At 45.5% G+C, this 14,903-nt stretch overlaps 1 protein-coding gene across 1 annotated transcript in view; it reads right to left on the bottom strand.

Annotated features, from left to right (window-relative positions):
• Positions 1–1,004: 1,004 nt before the first annotated feature.
• The window catches only part of VIT (vitrin), a 34,708-nt gene continuing 20,809 nt past the window's right edge, over positions 1,005–14,903 (bottom strand). The window contains exons 12-18 of the mRNA XM_057389781.1: positions 12,758–12,805; positions 8,310–8,372; positions 5,447–5,594; positions 5,154–5,257; positions 4,448–4,674; positions 1,942–2,455; positions 1,005–1,347 (exon numbers count right to left, since the gene is read on the bottom strand). Of these exons, the coding sequence (XP_057245764.1) occupies positions 1,169–1,347; positions 1,942–2,455; positions 4,448–4,674; positions 5,154–5,257; positions 5,447–5,594; positions 8,310–8,372; positions 12,758–12,805 (1,283 nt within the window). The 3' untranslated portion in view covers positions 1,005–1,168. The remainder of the gene's footprint in view (positions 1,348–1,941; positions 2,456–4,447; positions 4,675–5,153; positions 5,258–5,446; positions 5,595–8,309; positions 8,373–12,757; positions 12,806–14,903) is intronic.

The raw sequence follows: 14,903 nt of genomic DNA, 5'->3' as shown, positions 1-14,903 counted from the left end.
GTGTCACTCCTCCTCCACTGACTGGTGACCTGGATAGTTCTCCTCATAGGAAACCTCTGTGTGTTCTGACTGATCCAGGGTGGTAGTAMGTACATTTTGAAATCAATCCATAAAACAGAAGTCAATCCTAAATTTGAGTGAGAGTGTCTGTAAATGCTTGAAATTCTGGTTTTCCCAGTGTATAATACAGAATTCCAGAAAATTCCCTGTTAAATCCTTTTAATAGCTCTTGAATAGGTCTTGGCACACTAGAGACGGTTCTGAGTGGTGGTTTAATGACAGGGTGGTGGGTCTTCAGTGCTTTTCTGATTGTAAGCAACTTAAACCCACAATTTTTCTGAGAGTCTCCTGTGTGCTGGCAATGCTGTTGTGGTGCTGCAGGCCTTGAACCACCCAAGAGTGAAGGATAAGGCTGAGGGGAAAGACACTTCTCAAAATCAAGTATTTATGCAGTGTTGTAGGAGACCGAATTCCAGTTCCTGCATGTTGGCTGCCTTAAGGATTTGAGGCTTTATTGGGGTTGGCAAAGGATTATAGGGTCCTGGTGCTTGACCCTTTCTTCTCACTTGCTTTCCAGGTTCTCAGGATTTGGAGGAATTCCAGTTCTTGAGTTTATACTAGCTGAAGTTTAACTTGCWGACAAGACAGCAGTGTGGAGAGAGTGCCTGCCTTTAGGAAGGTACTCTGAGTTGTTTTCCTTCTCCAAGTGTGGTTTTTGAGCCCTGATCTGTGTGTCATCTGGTGGGCAGTGCCACACAGCAATCCTTCTGCCACAGAAGCTCAGCAAGACCAGTCCCTGAAGGGACCTGGCCACTTCAGGGAGCAGGTGGCATGTTTTAAGGCACTTGCGTGTGTCCAGGGGCAAGCTGGGGCTCTATACTGGAAGCAGCTTTTCAAACAGCTGCAGTTATTCCCTCCATGTTTACTGCCTCTTTCACTATCTCCATCCAAATCAGAGTTTCTGATGCCTGCAAGAAAAAAAAAAAACCAACAAACCAACACAGAGCATTATCATGCATAGGGACAGAGCTGCAATCAACCTTGCTGACTGGAAAGTGCCAGAGGAAAACACCTCCAGTGTTTCTTTGAACTCAGGGCTGGCAATATTCCTGTGGCACTTGGCATGCCTTCAGCTCAGCGCCCAAGGGTCCTGCCTTGCTTGAGTCCATCARTTCCGAGGTTGGGAATTAAACTCTGTGCAAATGTTTTGGATGAGCTGATTAACATAGCGGTAGAGGTGRTCAAAATCATCCACAAAGAAGGAATGCTCCTTAGCGGGCTCTGATGCAATGGCTTCCAGTTCATCTGGGGCTGCCCAAGCAACTCCAATGGAGTAAGCAATGACCCCTGGAAAGAAACCCAAACTTTAGAATAAGCATAAAAGTTTTCATTGCATTAAATCTAATTTAAGAYCAGTGCTGCAAATATAGTTTCCAGGCCACAAAAAAATGGGCAGTGAGTTGCAGTGCTCTCTATATAAAATGGGTATTTTCAAATGGGAGGAAAGTTCTGCTTTGTGCTTTGGAAGTACCCTTTGCCAAGTGCAAAAAGATTTAAACAATAGTGAAACTTTTGCTCTGGGTCTGAACAGCAGGCTCCTGGACAACAGGATCTTGTTCCAGTGCATATGTGTTGGAAGATAAGGGACTGTCCTGACTAGAAAGTCAGAGGAGTCCTGTGTTACTAAGGCAGCAAAAATCCCTTGAGAACTCCTAGACATAGATGCATTTGTGATGATTTGTAAGTTCTTTTTTCTGAAGTTTCTTATTCAGCTATTAAACAGATGCTGATCTTTGGGAGCTCAGTGGGACCCCAGGAAAAGTACTATTTTTCCTTCACAAGGTTTCATCCAGTGCCTTCAAATCATAGCAAACTGCATTTATGTGACCTGGGTAAGTGCTGAGGCTCGAGGGGAGAGGAGGCAGTGATAGAAGACCTTACCATTTTGGTGAGCCGCCATGGCTGGCACGCTGACATCGTCATAAGACCTGCCATCTGTAATGAGAATCATGATCTTTCTCTTCTTGGGTTTGGACTTGCTGAACAGCTGCTCTGAGGCGTAGCTGATGGCTGCTCCCGTGCTGGTGCCGCCGCTCCAGTAGCTGATCCTTTTGATAGCATTCAGCACRTCCTGCTTGGTGCTGTACTTGTCAAAGCTGAACTCCAGCCTCTGCTCGTAGGTGTACTGCACGGCTCCGATGCGCGTGTCCGTGTCCGAGATCTCGAACTCCTTGCTGATGTTGGCCACAAATTGGAGGACCGTGCGGAAGTTGCCGGTGCCGACRCTGCTGGAGCCGTCGATGACGAAGCCGATGTCGGCGGAGTTGAGGCACGTCTTGCTGCAAGCCAGCTGGTCGGTGTCGCACACCCGCTTCACCAGGGCCTGCACCACCTTGTGGAGGCTGAACCAGCTGGGCACATTGATGGAATAGAAACCGTTTGTCCTGCACACTGCCTGCAAGGCAACGCGAGGGTAAATGCAATGGAAATTCAGTCTGCCTGTTTCTGCTWAACTGTAAAATAGGCTCCTGGAAAGAGCAGTGATGGAGTCTGAAATGGCCTCTCCTGCAATCACCATCTGCTTCCCTGGGAAATGATGTCAGTGTAACATCACAGATACTTGTGTAATGTGACAGTTTTTCCTATCTTTTTTTTTTAAACTGTGGAATGGAGCTGATACTGCAGTACTGAAAGAACTGTAATAAGCAARTTTGCCACCTGTCGAGCTTTTTTTTATGTGAGTTATACCATTCACAGGAAAAGCATCCAAATCACAGAGCTGCTCTTAGCATGTAATGGGCATTACAGGAGCCTGTATGTATGTCAGGTAGCTCCCATCCTTCAGGAGAACAAGGAGGGTTTTGCCTGCTGACAAACCCTCCTACCTAGAAGTGAAGCCTAGGGCTTAAGTTGAGGATAACTTAGTTCATACCCTTCTAAGGAAAAAAAACAAACCAGGCTCATTGTGTTGGCTCTGCCAAATAGTAAAAAAAAATAATAACTTCTATAAGTGAATACTCATAAGGGCTAGATCTGCAGGAGGCTTCTGTAGGGTTAGTGGGAATCAGGTGAGCACAGGTGGAAAGTAGGGTTGGCACAGAAGAAGATGTGGGAGAACTCAAGGGATGGAGGAGGGGAAGGGTGGGGCARGGCAGGGCTGGATTAAATCATCTTTGGCATTGGTGCCTCTTAACTGCCAACGCCTCATTTCTCTGGGTGATGATATGTTGTTAAGCCAGGCTTTATCTCAGCTTTGTGATGGTGTGTATCTGGCTGTTTTAAAAGACCAGGACACTGGTCTTGACTTGCATAAAGCTAACAGCTCCAAGAGAATTCCAGTTCCTTCCAATCTGGGCTCTCTGTGTCCTGCTCTCATTTGCTCTTCTTTCTGTCTCACTTCTATTTTAGTGTTACAATGCAGCATTCTCAAGTCACCGCTCCCTCCTTACCTTCCTGTTCTGAGCTCACTCTACTCTCCGTTGTGCTGTGTCCCTGGCAGGTTTGCAGAGACTCACGGTTGCTTTGCTCTTTTAAAAACATTAAATGCAAATGAGACTACAATCCAATTATATGCTGACCAGAGACAGTGCAGCTCTTTGSAACAGCTCTGAAACTCGTGGGAGATTATTTCATGGCACAGCAASCCAGCTCAGACAGGAATCTGTTTTTGAAAATACCAGATAACTCAACCTCGCTTCTTGAGCCCAGCCTGATCTGCCATGTGTTAGATAACTTCTTCCCTAACTGGATGCCAGCTTGTCCTGAAGCATTGCTGATCAGACAGCTATTGTTGCTGCCAAATAGAAATGAAGCAAGGCTTGCATTCTTTTGTTTTGCTGCTCATGGCAGAGATTTACCTTTTTCCAAGAGCTGCCTTGAAGTTCATAGCAGCAGAAACAAATRACTGAAAAATACCCTTCATCAACAGTGAAAGAAAATGTTTGAGTTATCCAGTATAGCTGGAAACCTAGGATGTGACTGTCCCAACAGCAACTCTCCCAACATTTGCTTGTGTGGGACCTATTTGTAAATGCAACATTGACATTAGGTTGACAGGGCTCCTCACCCTTTGCCTAGTTGGAGAGCACAGCAGGAGGCTCGTGGAAAACAATTCCAGATTGCTTAGGCTATAACTGTACTTTGTCCTGCTACTGTGTATTTGGAAAACCTCTAATCTCGGTACAACTGCAGGTGTGTGCCAAGGTTTAGTCAGTCAAAAGCCATTTGCTCTATAATGTAGCTCAAACCAGAACTTTACTGACTTCATCCCCTTTCTGACCTCAGCAATACTGCCTGTATGTTGTACAGGGAACCTCTAGACAGCATGTACAAGAAGGACAAGAAGTAACCATGAGTAGTAAGAGGGAGAGGGAAAATGTCCTGAATGAAATAGGCTGGAATATTTAGTCAGAGCCAAGTTCCCGGCCAGACTCAGCCCACAAAGTACCTTGTCCACAAAGTTCGGTTCAATAACRTTCTGCTTTTCACTTTGAGCAGCTGCTTCAACAGTGACAAAGAAAATGTTGATCCCTGATTCTCTGGCCAATCGGGAGGCCTCTTCCACTTGGTCGGTCGGCCACCCATCCACCATCACTACAACCACATTGGGTGCTCCACCTCGGTTTCCATTAGCGTCCAAGAAGAAGTTTTTGTTAACAAATGAAAGTGCTTTCCCTGTGACAGAAGAAGAGTTGAGGAGGTGTTACAGATCTGGAAGGACTCTGTCTGATAATACCCCATGAAATGGTGGGCAGAGAGCTGACTCAGGTGTTGGAGGCTGCAGAGAGATGGGGAAAGCAGAYTCTGTGGCTGTGTGAGCAGGAGGGGAGGCCACTGCTATTGACATCAGGGCTTCCTGAGCCCTCCTGCTCTGAACCTCCTCCCCCAAAGAGTATGGAAGTGATTGGCTGGGGTCTCAAAGTGTTGATAGGAATTCACTGCAAGGAGACAGGTATATCCTGTCACCTTGCAATGGATTTGCAGTGCCCTGGATCAACACATGCAGGACAAGGTGGCAGCAGTGCTCTCTCACCTGCCCTGCCCCAGCACTAAGCACCATTTGGTCACAGCCTGTGAGGAGCTGTGGGCTTGCTATAGCCCAGGCTCTGAAGCCCTCCCTGAGCTGAGGATGTACAAKCAGCCACATCACCTACCAACATTGGAAAGTCCCCCTTTCTGTTGAATTTTCTCAATGGCATTTCTTACATCCTTGGAGTTGGCATAAGTATTTAAGTTAAATTCTGTGGAAGGGTCATCACTAAAAGAAGAAATGAGAGCAAATGTCAGTGTTTTGCTTTACRTACAACACAAAAGGTCTAGGACTGKTGTGTGCTGCCTGSCTCCTGAGCGCAAGCTGGAGTCTTTTGCTCGTATCAGCTGTGGAGCTACAGGTGCCAGACTGTGCMGTCATGCCCTGTGGCAGTGGGAATGTCTGGGAAACTCTTACCCGTACTGAACAATGCCCATCAGAGGACCAGCGCTGCCGATGCCAAGGGCTTGTGCTACATTACCGAGGAACCGCTTCTGGAGCTGAAAGCGGCGCTTGCCGATGCTCCAGCTCCCATCCATTAAGAAGGACAAATCGACCTTACAGTCTGAGGAGAAGGAAAGAAACACAGAAGATATTTTTAGTCCTTTCTGATTGCTGAGCTTCTTGCAAGCAGCAAAGGCCTAAAAAGTCTGCATTCAGTGACCTGTCCTGCTGTGTAAGCTCTACAAAAAAGCCTTTGACAAGGACACGTCACAGCTGGGGGCTCAAATCTGTTCTACTCATTGGTAAACACAATCCTTGGCATGATTTTGTCCTATACAACATCCGARCTTGGCTGTGTGACAAAAGGGCAAGAATCCTTTCACAGGGGTCAGTCTGAGAGCACTGCATTTGGGGTCTAGGGAGGTCAGCCCCATGGGAGCGAGCTGACTTGTATATCCTGTGCTCTCAGAGCCATGGCTTGGGCTCAGCATGCTTTATTTGCAACCCGGAGGTGATGGGAGTCTGTAAAGCCAGCCATGGTCCTTGGATTTTGTGGTCTGGCTGCCTGCAGAGCAGAAACTAAGGGGATTTCCTTGGTTACACTCTTGTGGACTTAATTGATATAATAGACATAACAGAAACAGTTACTGTGTTACTTGTGTTGCTGAGAAGGGAGGGAAGTTCCTGAAATTGTGTGATTCCTGGGATGTGCCTTASGGGAAGAACGCCGGGGGGCTCTCTTTGAGGCGATTGCAGTCCAGAATTACTGACAAAAATCCTGRCAGCTCTGCACTTTGAAATGAGAATCGTTCATCAGTTTCCTTCTTGACTGGAGCTAACATCAAGGATGGTGGTTTTGCTCGGTACGTTCAGATTGAGTGGGGGCTGTCCCTTTGCATGTTGTAGCCTTGCACCCATGTGTGCAGCAGCAGCAGCAGTGTGCTGTTTTGTGTTGCCTCTCTGGGCTGAAAGCAATATTCTACAGAAGGTATGCCTGCACCCAAACAAACTCTTTGATTACACAGATGAACCTCATCTTTGTGGTTCTGCAAATGCTGCCTTCATCACTCCCAGCCTACTTTCACGTTTCTTCAAGTTAGTGGTGAAACATTCATCTTTGGTCTGCAGCCGGCAGTGGGATCAAAACTTGGCTTAACTAGAGCGCTAATTAACATTTTCCCCCTCCGGCATCTGGGTCATCCCCATCTCTTGATTTCCCTCTGATGATGCYTCCTACCAATCAGACTGTTCAAACTACTGTGTTTTAATCATTAGGTAGCCCGAAGGCTACAAAGCGCCAATTGTTCTTAGTGGCTTATGCAACTGCCTCCCATCTCATTACCTTCAATTTTTTCTCCCATCGCTGTCTCTTTTTTCTCMTTCTAATAATGCTGAATTACAGGAGCGTGACTGAAAACCGTGTCCGCTCACAGCAGATCGTGAGGCAAGGTCGGGAACCCACAACAAACACATCAATTAACAGCCAASTTTTCCTGAATTTCTTGTCCTTCAAAGGGAACTACTTCATGAGATCTGTTATGTGGAAAGTGGGCAGTTTGTTAGGCAGCAGTGTCTGGGGAGGCAAAGATTTACATACACTTATAGACAGTTTCTGGGGATGATTCAGTTTCGGTGCTGGGACATGAGAGGGACACTGCAAGAGCACAGACTAAAGGTGCTTCGTAGGGAGGTGAGCACTTTCYAATTTGCAGGGAAGCAAGATCTGAATTACGGCTTTTATGGTCTTAGAGTTATCAATGGGATTGAAATTTTGTTTCTGGTGTGACTTATTTCAGTTTAACTACTGGAAACACAGATGTCCTTGCTGGTGTCTCCGCTTCACTGAGCTCTGTTTTCCTGTAGGGCAATGGGGTCTGTAGGACAGAGCCTTCCCTTTTTCTTCTTCTTTCCTTTATTTCTGTATGAGTTTCAGGTGTATTTGACAYCTTTGACAGGGAAAAGAAGACTTTAAATATTAGAAGAAGTGCCTGGGAATACATAGACATTTGGTTCAGTAGTTACTGTAAAGAGCCCAGACAGTGTTCAGCTGCCCAAGGATGGGCAAGAGAAGACCCAGGCACTGCTGGAAGGGTGAAGCCCCTTCTTTGGGGTGGCTTCTAATGAAGAGGTGGTGGGTGACTGCCACTGACTCCATCTCTCTGCTCAGAGCTTGCTTTCTCTTTCTTCTGCTACTTTGGGCCTCATCTGAAGATGAATAAATGGGTAAATGTGCTTTTATAAAGGACTGTAGAAGATTTCTTATTCACTGTAGGGCAACCTACATTTTCCTCTCTGAACTTGAGAGGTCCTTGATGCTCCCTCTGCATCCTCTCTCTCCTGGCTGTGGCAGATATTGGGTCCTTTTCTCAGGTGCCTCCCTTCTCTCCTACCCCCTGCTGTGGGAAGGGTGCTTGCACACAGCATAGCCATGGGAGCCTGCTCTGGTCAGCAGGGCTCACTCGTCTGACCCTGGCTGCAGCACTGGACTGCTGTCCTGGATTGCTGCTCTCTGYTATCAAAGGACCTGAGTGAAGAAGCTCTGCACCCTGGGAGCTGATACTGCCCGGGAAGAGGTGGTGGGGAGCAGCCACTATCTCGCTGCCCAGGTAAGCTGCATTTTGGCTGTTATTTCCTTCCCTGTAGAAGCAAAAACCAGTTATGTGTATAGGAGGGGTCAGTGGAGGGTGTTCRCTCCTTCTCTGCAAGGGAAAAATATGTTCCTGGATTTTCCTAGGCTTTCTTGAAAACTTACCTTTTGCTATTTAATCTGAATGCATTCTAGCAATAYGTAATTAATAATCTTGCTTAATTATGAAGTTAATTGTGAAGTACGTACTCTGATTCCCCTGGGAGATGGATTCCCGTGGCTTCGGATTCAATTCTTCCTTTGAACTGAAGCCTAAAGAGAGAAAGGAAAGGCTCTRTCAGTGTGTGCTTGGTGGCTGTCCTTGTTCTGTAAGGAAACRGGCAACAGGGTCACTGCAGAGACCCTCTGGCCTGAGGATTGATGTGGGAGGGAAATGAGGATGGGGAGGACATCCCTGGAGCTTACCTTTTTTCATCTACATCACTCCTGGGGTAAAACAAAAGCAGAGATATTTCTAGGAACACCACCAAAATCTCTCCTAGCAACACCTTTGAGGTGCTCCTGTTTGGGAGTCAGTCCTCTAACTGCAAGGGCCAGGGAGCATTGTGCACAAGGGGTTCTTCAGGAACAAAGGCTGGTGGCCGTGGTGTGGGATGGTGACTCCCAGCAGTTTGCCCTGAGAACCAGCACTGCCACCTCAATGGCTCACTGCTTTACAATAAGCAGCAGATTTATCTTGTTTTGTGACTGGAGAGGAAGGCATAGGCAGCGACTCACTCCATCTCATTACAGCCAGGAAAGCAATGCAAGCCACAGCCCCTCAGGTGCCCCCAGAGTTCTGGGTTATTTTGCAAAGCAGAAAACTGGGTAATAGAGAGCTACAGTTAAGTCAAGGGAAAGTCTCTTGGGACACTAGTGGATTCTGGTTCAGGACCCAAGTGAAGTTTGTGTGGTAGAAAGCTTGAAAACATGAGATGATGCCCTTGTGAGAGGCACTGATTCACAGGGTGCCGTCAGGCTGGTGTCAGCTCTGAAAATGCTGAATTTTCCTCATTACTTGAATATCTGGCAAGACTCTCCTACAGTYCAGCATCTCCCTTCCAAGCAAGGGTAGAGAGCTGTTTCTTTTCACTACAGCATGAGAAGATTAAGGGGATTTAGCTGGGATAATCCTTAGAAGAGACAGCAGCGATCAGACAAGCTACAAACTGAACACTCACCAAGAAAGCTCTTGGTCTAAAGAGCAGCAGAACAGCTTATTATTTTTGTAAACTGCGTGTTAAATTTTTTTTAAGAAAAGCAGGAGGAAAACTTTCTTAAATCTTCATCACCAATTAAGTTGAGGAAAGACTACAGATTTCAGAGAAACAGTAAAAAGCTAATTTTAGAAAGTGTGAGCTTTATAAAGAAAAGGATGAGCAATTACCAGGTACCACAGAGTTTGTCTCTGCACGGCAGCCAGCCTTGAGCAAGCCAAGCCTGAGAGCATTGGTGTACATAAAGGGACATCAGGGAAGGTCACCACCTAAATGTGACTGGAGGTGTAACAGCCTAAGCTGGTTGCTGAAGGTATTAATAACCAAGCCATAATAATGCAGAGTACAGTGAAAAAAATGGAGGAAGTACCAGCTCCATCTCCCTCTGTCACCACTCCTATTTCTATTCCAGTTAGGTCTAAAAATCCACTTCTTGTGATTGTGAAAWACAACCTTTTTGAGTCCTTCTAGCTGCATGCTGAAATGTGCACATAGTTTTGGGTCAGGGGCCATGTTTGTATTGTCTGAATATGCAGTACATGGTGCAAAGCTGACCTGATTGATACCTGATCCCTGCCAGGAGGCTTCAGCACATGGCAGTATTGGTATCAGATAGAAAAGGTGCTTTGGCTTCTCACTTTTAAATTCAGCTGCCGCTGAAGAAAGTTGCTACTGCAGGKACTAAACAGATTTGCTAATAGCAGCATCAAAGCAGTGATTTCCCTCTGCTTTGCTTGTCCCCAGGCACCTGCTGTTGCCTGTTGCTARAGCCAGGATGTGGAGCTCGCTGTAGCACTGGGCTTGGCCTCATACTGGAGCCCATGGGGCCATCTGGGGGTAGAGTAGGCAAAGGRCACAAAGAGTTGCCCTACTTTGATAATGGGAAGAGTTGGTGAGGGCTTTGTGTGTTTTGTTTGAGAATTTTTGTGCTCTCTCTGGCCAGGTTAGGAGAGCCCGAGGGCTGGCATTGCTCTTTGTCAGTGTGTGTGGTGCCTGCGGTGCCTGCAGACCCGCATGCAGCCTCCTTGTGCTCCTGCCCAAACTTTGGACAGGATTCTTTCTGAACTGGGAATAGCTCTCCACCCATCCCTGCCTCTTGTGACAGAAATGTCTCTCCAGTTAGGAGAGTTGGCCCTCTTGTGCCAGAACAGCTGGATGYGTTCAAAAGCGGGCTGGCAAGCCAGGCTCTGACTGGCTTCGCCTCTCCTGCTTGGAGCTGTGGTCAGCACATTTCTCCCTCTTGTCTTGCACACTGGATGAGCTCCCAGGCAAAGAGCAGGGAACAGTGCACCTGGTGTTGTGTGTTTGCCTATGGGAGCCCATTTGGATAGGGAAATACACCAGGAAAAAAAACCAGCATGGAGAGGCAGAGTGGTGGTGCTGGGGCAGTACTGCCTGAGGCTGGCTACTTTTTCCTGGTGGAGGAAAAATTATGGGGAACACGGGTGACACCAAGCAATTCTGTCCAGTGATATCTGCTACAGGAAACATTTCTGACCTCTCTGAGRCCTGAAAGTCTCACTTGCAGGGACCAAACATGCCTTTGAAGGAAGGCAAATCTTGTGCAGGTTTATGGTTAGATTATCTGATGTGGAAGTTAAAGGCAACATGACTTGGCCATGCACAGCCTCTCTTTGTCAGCCGCATGGATGATGATGACTGTGGGTTTTTTCCTTTAAACCTGAAATAGACAYCAGTCTGCCTTTTTGACTGTGTAAGTTCCAGTACAGGCTTTAATTCCAGTAGAGGCATACAATAGTTCCTTAGCAACAGACCAAAGCCACRCTTCATCCTGCAGCCTGCACACTGCATACCTCACATGTGCCAGCTTGGTACCCCATATGTGCAGTTCCTTCCCCCCCATCTTGCCTTATTTGCAGAACAGAAAGTAGGTGGATTTAACACTAAAGTGAAATTAGAAATTAACATGTGCCATCTATTTTAGCAACTAAATTGTATATGGAAGATAGTTCATAGTTAGCTATTTGCCTCATGCATTTATCTGCATCCTATAAAATCCATATTCCTTTCCCAGGCATATGGCTGACATTAGCTTTGTCAGTATGGAAAACTCAAATGTAGGCAGTGGAGCATTTTTCATTCTTACTTGCCAGTGCAATTATCAGTTCTTGAAGGTTGTGGGTCAGCTGGCTGATTTGTGCTTAGTGGAACAATAAAGTCACCCACCAAATACTCTTCCTCAACTAATTGGAAAGGTGGTCATTCTCTATGGGCCTCCCTGTTCTGCCAGTCCAATTTAATGTTGGTATTGCCATGGGAATTTCAACTTGCTGCATGGGCAGTCTACGCCATGCTAATTAAATTTCCCTTCACTGTTTGTCACAGCTGTCCATACTGATTAAACTTCCCATTCATTTAAGTAAGACAGCAGTGACTACATCCATGCCAGAAACCACTCCTTTGAAGTGACAATCTGAATTCATCAGACTTTATCACACTTAGTCKATGCTGGCACTTCAGTTGCTGAGAAACTATTAATACAAGATCCCTTCCCCCAACTTTTGATTGCATTTAATGCAAGCTGTTATTTTCTGCCTCCCAAATATCCTTCTGCACCCTGGCCCTAGTGCTATAGCTTTTCCTGAATAAGCACACTGAAGGCTTTGAAGTAAGCAGAGTGTTCAAGGGCATGGTCTCTACGAGGGCCGCCAGCACAGCCCTCTCCAGCAACAAAACCAGTGGTGGGAAAGACCTCTTATATTGGGTGTTCAGACCCCTGGTAAGAGGGGGAGARCCACGTGGAGAATTGATGTGTGTCTTGTGTAGTCTGCTTTCAGTGTTCCTGAGGAAAGGGAGCTGTTAAACCTGTGGGATCTGCATCTGGGAACTGCTCCCGATTAAGGGTTGCCCAAGTCTTGGTCTTGTTGCTATGGGAGCCTGCTACAAATGTAGGGTTTTTACCTTCACCAGTACTTATAAAAAAATCTTGTCTCCTTATCTCCATATTGTCAGTTTTTAAGGCTAAAATGTCAGAAAATGTCAATAATGTTCATTATTCTTTATGTTTGACTTAAGCCCTCCCTTTCTTATCYGAATGTCTTCCCTAAGTACATTGACATCAGAATAATCTGTCATGCTGATTGCAGCTCTCAAGTGTGCAGATCTCAACTGTGGCATTCCCAAAATACCTTCTCATTTACAAATGGATTTCAGTAGCTAGAATCCCTTTCCTGTAGTGTAACTGCCAACTCTTTCCAGAGGTCATCTCTTCTGCTCTTGCTTTAAGAAGGAATTCAAGACAGAGGAAAGCACAGAACAACAACATACCTTATTTATAATTTTAAATGCTATAATTACTTCTTAAAATGAGATTGTTATCACCAGGCTCATGGGCCTGATGAATAAATAGATTTAGCTTTTCYCATGTGTGATGGAAACCACTTATTCCCAGACTAGTTAGCAGATGCTATAAATATTTACCTGTGTCAAAAAGGCTCAGTCCAGCTTTCCATGAGTCTGTTTCCATTGCTTTCACACATGAAAGAGAAAAAAACCTGTTACTGATAATAGTGCAAATACTAGAGATGACAAAGTTCTGACTCAATTTAGAAAGGTCCGTTGAGACAATAACTTACATTAGCARTTTAGCAGCTGAGGAAATCAGTAAACCTGGGAACCTTTATGTGCACATTTCAAGCAATAACTAGGAGCCTTGTGTCACTGCCCTCAGAGATTAACCTTTTTTARTGTTTTAAATACACCTCTTTAGAACYGTTTTGGTTTTGTTCCTCTAAATCGCATCAATAACCAAGACACTGACCTCGGTACACTTTTCTTTGGTTTAGGTTGTTTTTTACTGCAAATCTCCAAGTACCTCTCACTTAGAGGTTTCTGTATCCCATCAGCCCATCCAAATACAAAGAAGTTGTCTAAGAATTGCTTGCCACTTATTAGGCATGGATAACTTCATCAAAATTGCTGTCCTTATTAATAAACCCCAAAATGTCTTTGGTTTTGGAAGCTGCTGKAAGATGTTCCCTCAAAGGGATGTTTTTGTCTGACTGGGTTGCAGCCAGATGAATGCCCTTGCAGCTGAGTAGGACAGAAACAGTTCCTAGGAATCCCAGGAACAGAAGGTTTAGCTCTATCAAAGACCCTGTAGGCTGCACAGAGCTGGTGTGCTCTTGACTACAATGAAGGCATGGAAAAAATCTCATGTTGGCTTGCCAGTGTCCCCCAGCCTTGTGAGAGCAYTGGCCATGTCCTTAGGTTGCCTTTCCCATGAGGAACTACCAGTTCTCTTTGGGAGAGAGTCTTGTTAGATGAGACTGATAGCTGAATAAGATGTGTGGTCTCCCTTAGGGTAGGAGGAACCCTGTCATGTTTCATTGCTAAAGTGATTTCCCTCCTTATGCTGAGCACTACTTAAACACCCTATGAAGGGTCTGAAAACTGAGAAAAACAAAGGACTAAGTCTGTCATGATGGACACAGAAGTGTTTTTTTGTGATTTTCCTTAGGAGGAGAAGTAGGGTGAAGGAAAGGGCAGGCCTGGGTAACAGGAAAAGAAACAAGAGGAATATTCCTGTATTCTGGKAGTGTTGTCTGCCAGTTTTATACATCCTTCAGCAGAGTCATGAGGAAACAGCAGTGACAGAAGCTAGGGTTGATGGTTGCAGGGCAGGAGGACCCTATCCATAGAGAAGAGCACCTGCTCATTTGTTATCAGAGTGGCCAACAYATCTCCTGAATGCTGGCACTGAGAAGAACCAATTTCAGTGAAACCAGTTTGTTTTGTGAGTAGATAATCTCCAAAGGTGTGCCTCCCCATCCTCCCAGGGTGGAGGAGCACCCAGTGAYTGTGAGAAGAAAAAGATTCATATGAAACTGCTTTTCATCCTGACCAGCCCCCCAAAAAACCCCCAAAATAACTCCAAAAACAAAAACCCCACAAAAAACCCTAAACTAAACAAACAAAAAAAGAAAAAAAACCACCTTAACAGGCAAACAGCAAATTATGAAGAGGACCCTGAACTTCTTGAGTCTTTTGTACAAGTATTCTGCTGTGTGACTTGCAATGGTAAACCTGTTCAAAGCAGTAGGAACTGTATGGCATGTGGAAACATCTGAGGAGCTGCATAAAGATTTTTCCTTCTCTTCTTTATAGGCAAGGATGTGAGCTGAAGGATCAGAGCAACAGAATCTGCCCATCTCATGTGTCACAGATTTGTTTCTGCTGCYACCTCATTGTCAGGGAGTATCCTCAGAAAACAGGCTTCTTTGGCATCTCTGACTGTTTAAGCTCAAAAAAGACAGACTGATGCTTTTCAGAAAGAGAGACAGGTGCTGAAAAACTGGTTTTTGTCCGTAAGAACAATGCTGAAGCTTTTCTAGATTAACAATTRACAACTTCAGCTCAGATGTCCACAGGTGCTCTAGTCTGTCCAAATCTCTGCGGGTGGGAGTGGTTTATTGCTTCTTCAATTCTCAGTTTGCTTACTTAGAATTTTCTGTGGTGGTTTACCATCTTAATGAAGAAAAACAGAATCTAAACACCAAGAATCTGGGAAAGCTGGCTGSAAGTCAGCAGAATATAAAGCTTTTATTTGGAGTGACCTGTTAATCCA

The sequence above is a fragment of the Malurus melanocephalus genome, unplaced genomic scaffold (assembly GCF_030028575.1).
Source record: "Malurus melanocephalus ecotype Western Australia unplaced genomic scaffold, MMel_1.1 scaffold_19, whole genome shotgun sequence".
Taxonomy (NCBI): Eukaryota; Metazoa; Chordata; class Aves; order Passeriformes; family Maluridae; genus Malurus; species Malurus melanocephalus.
This window is presented reverse-complemented; position numbering and strand designations above follow the sequence as displayed.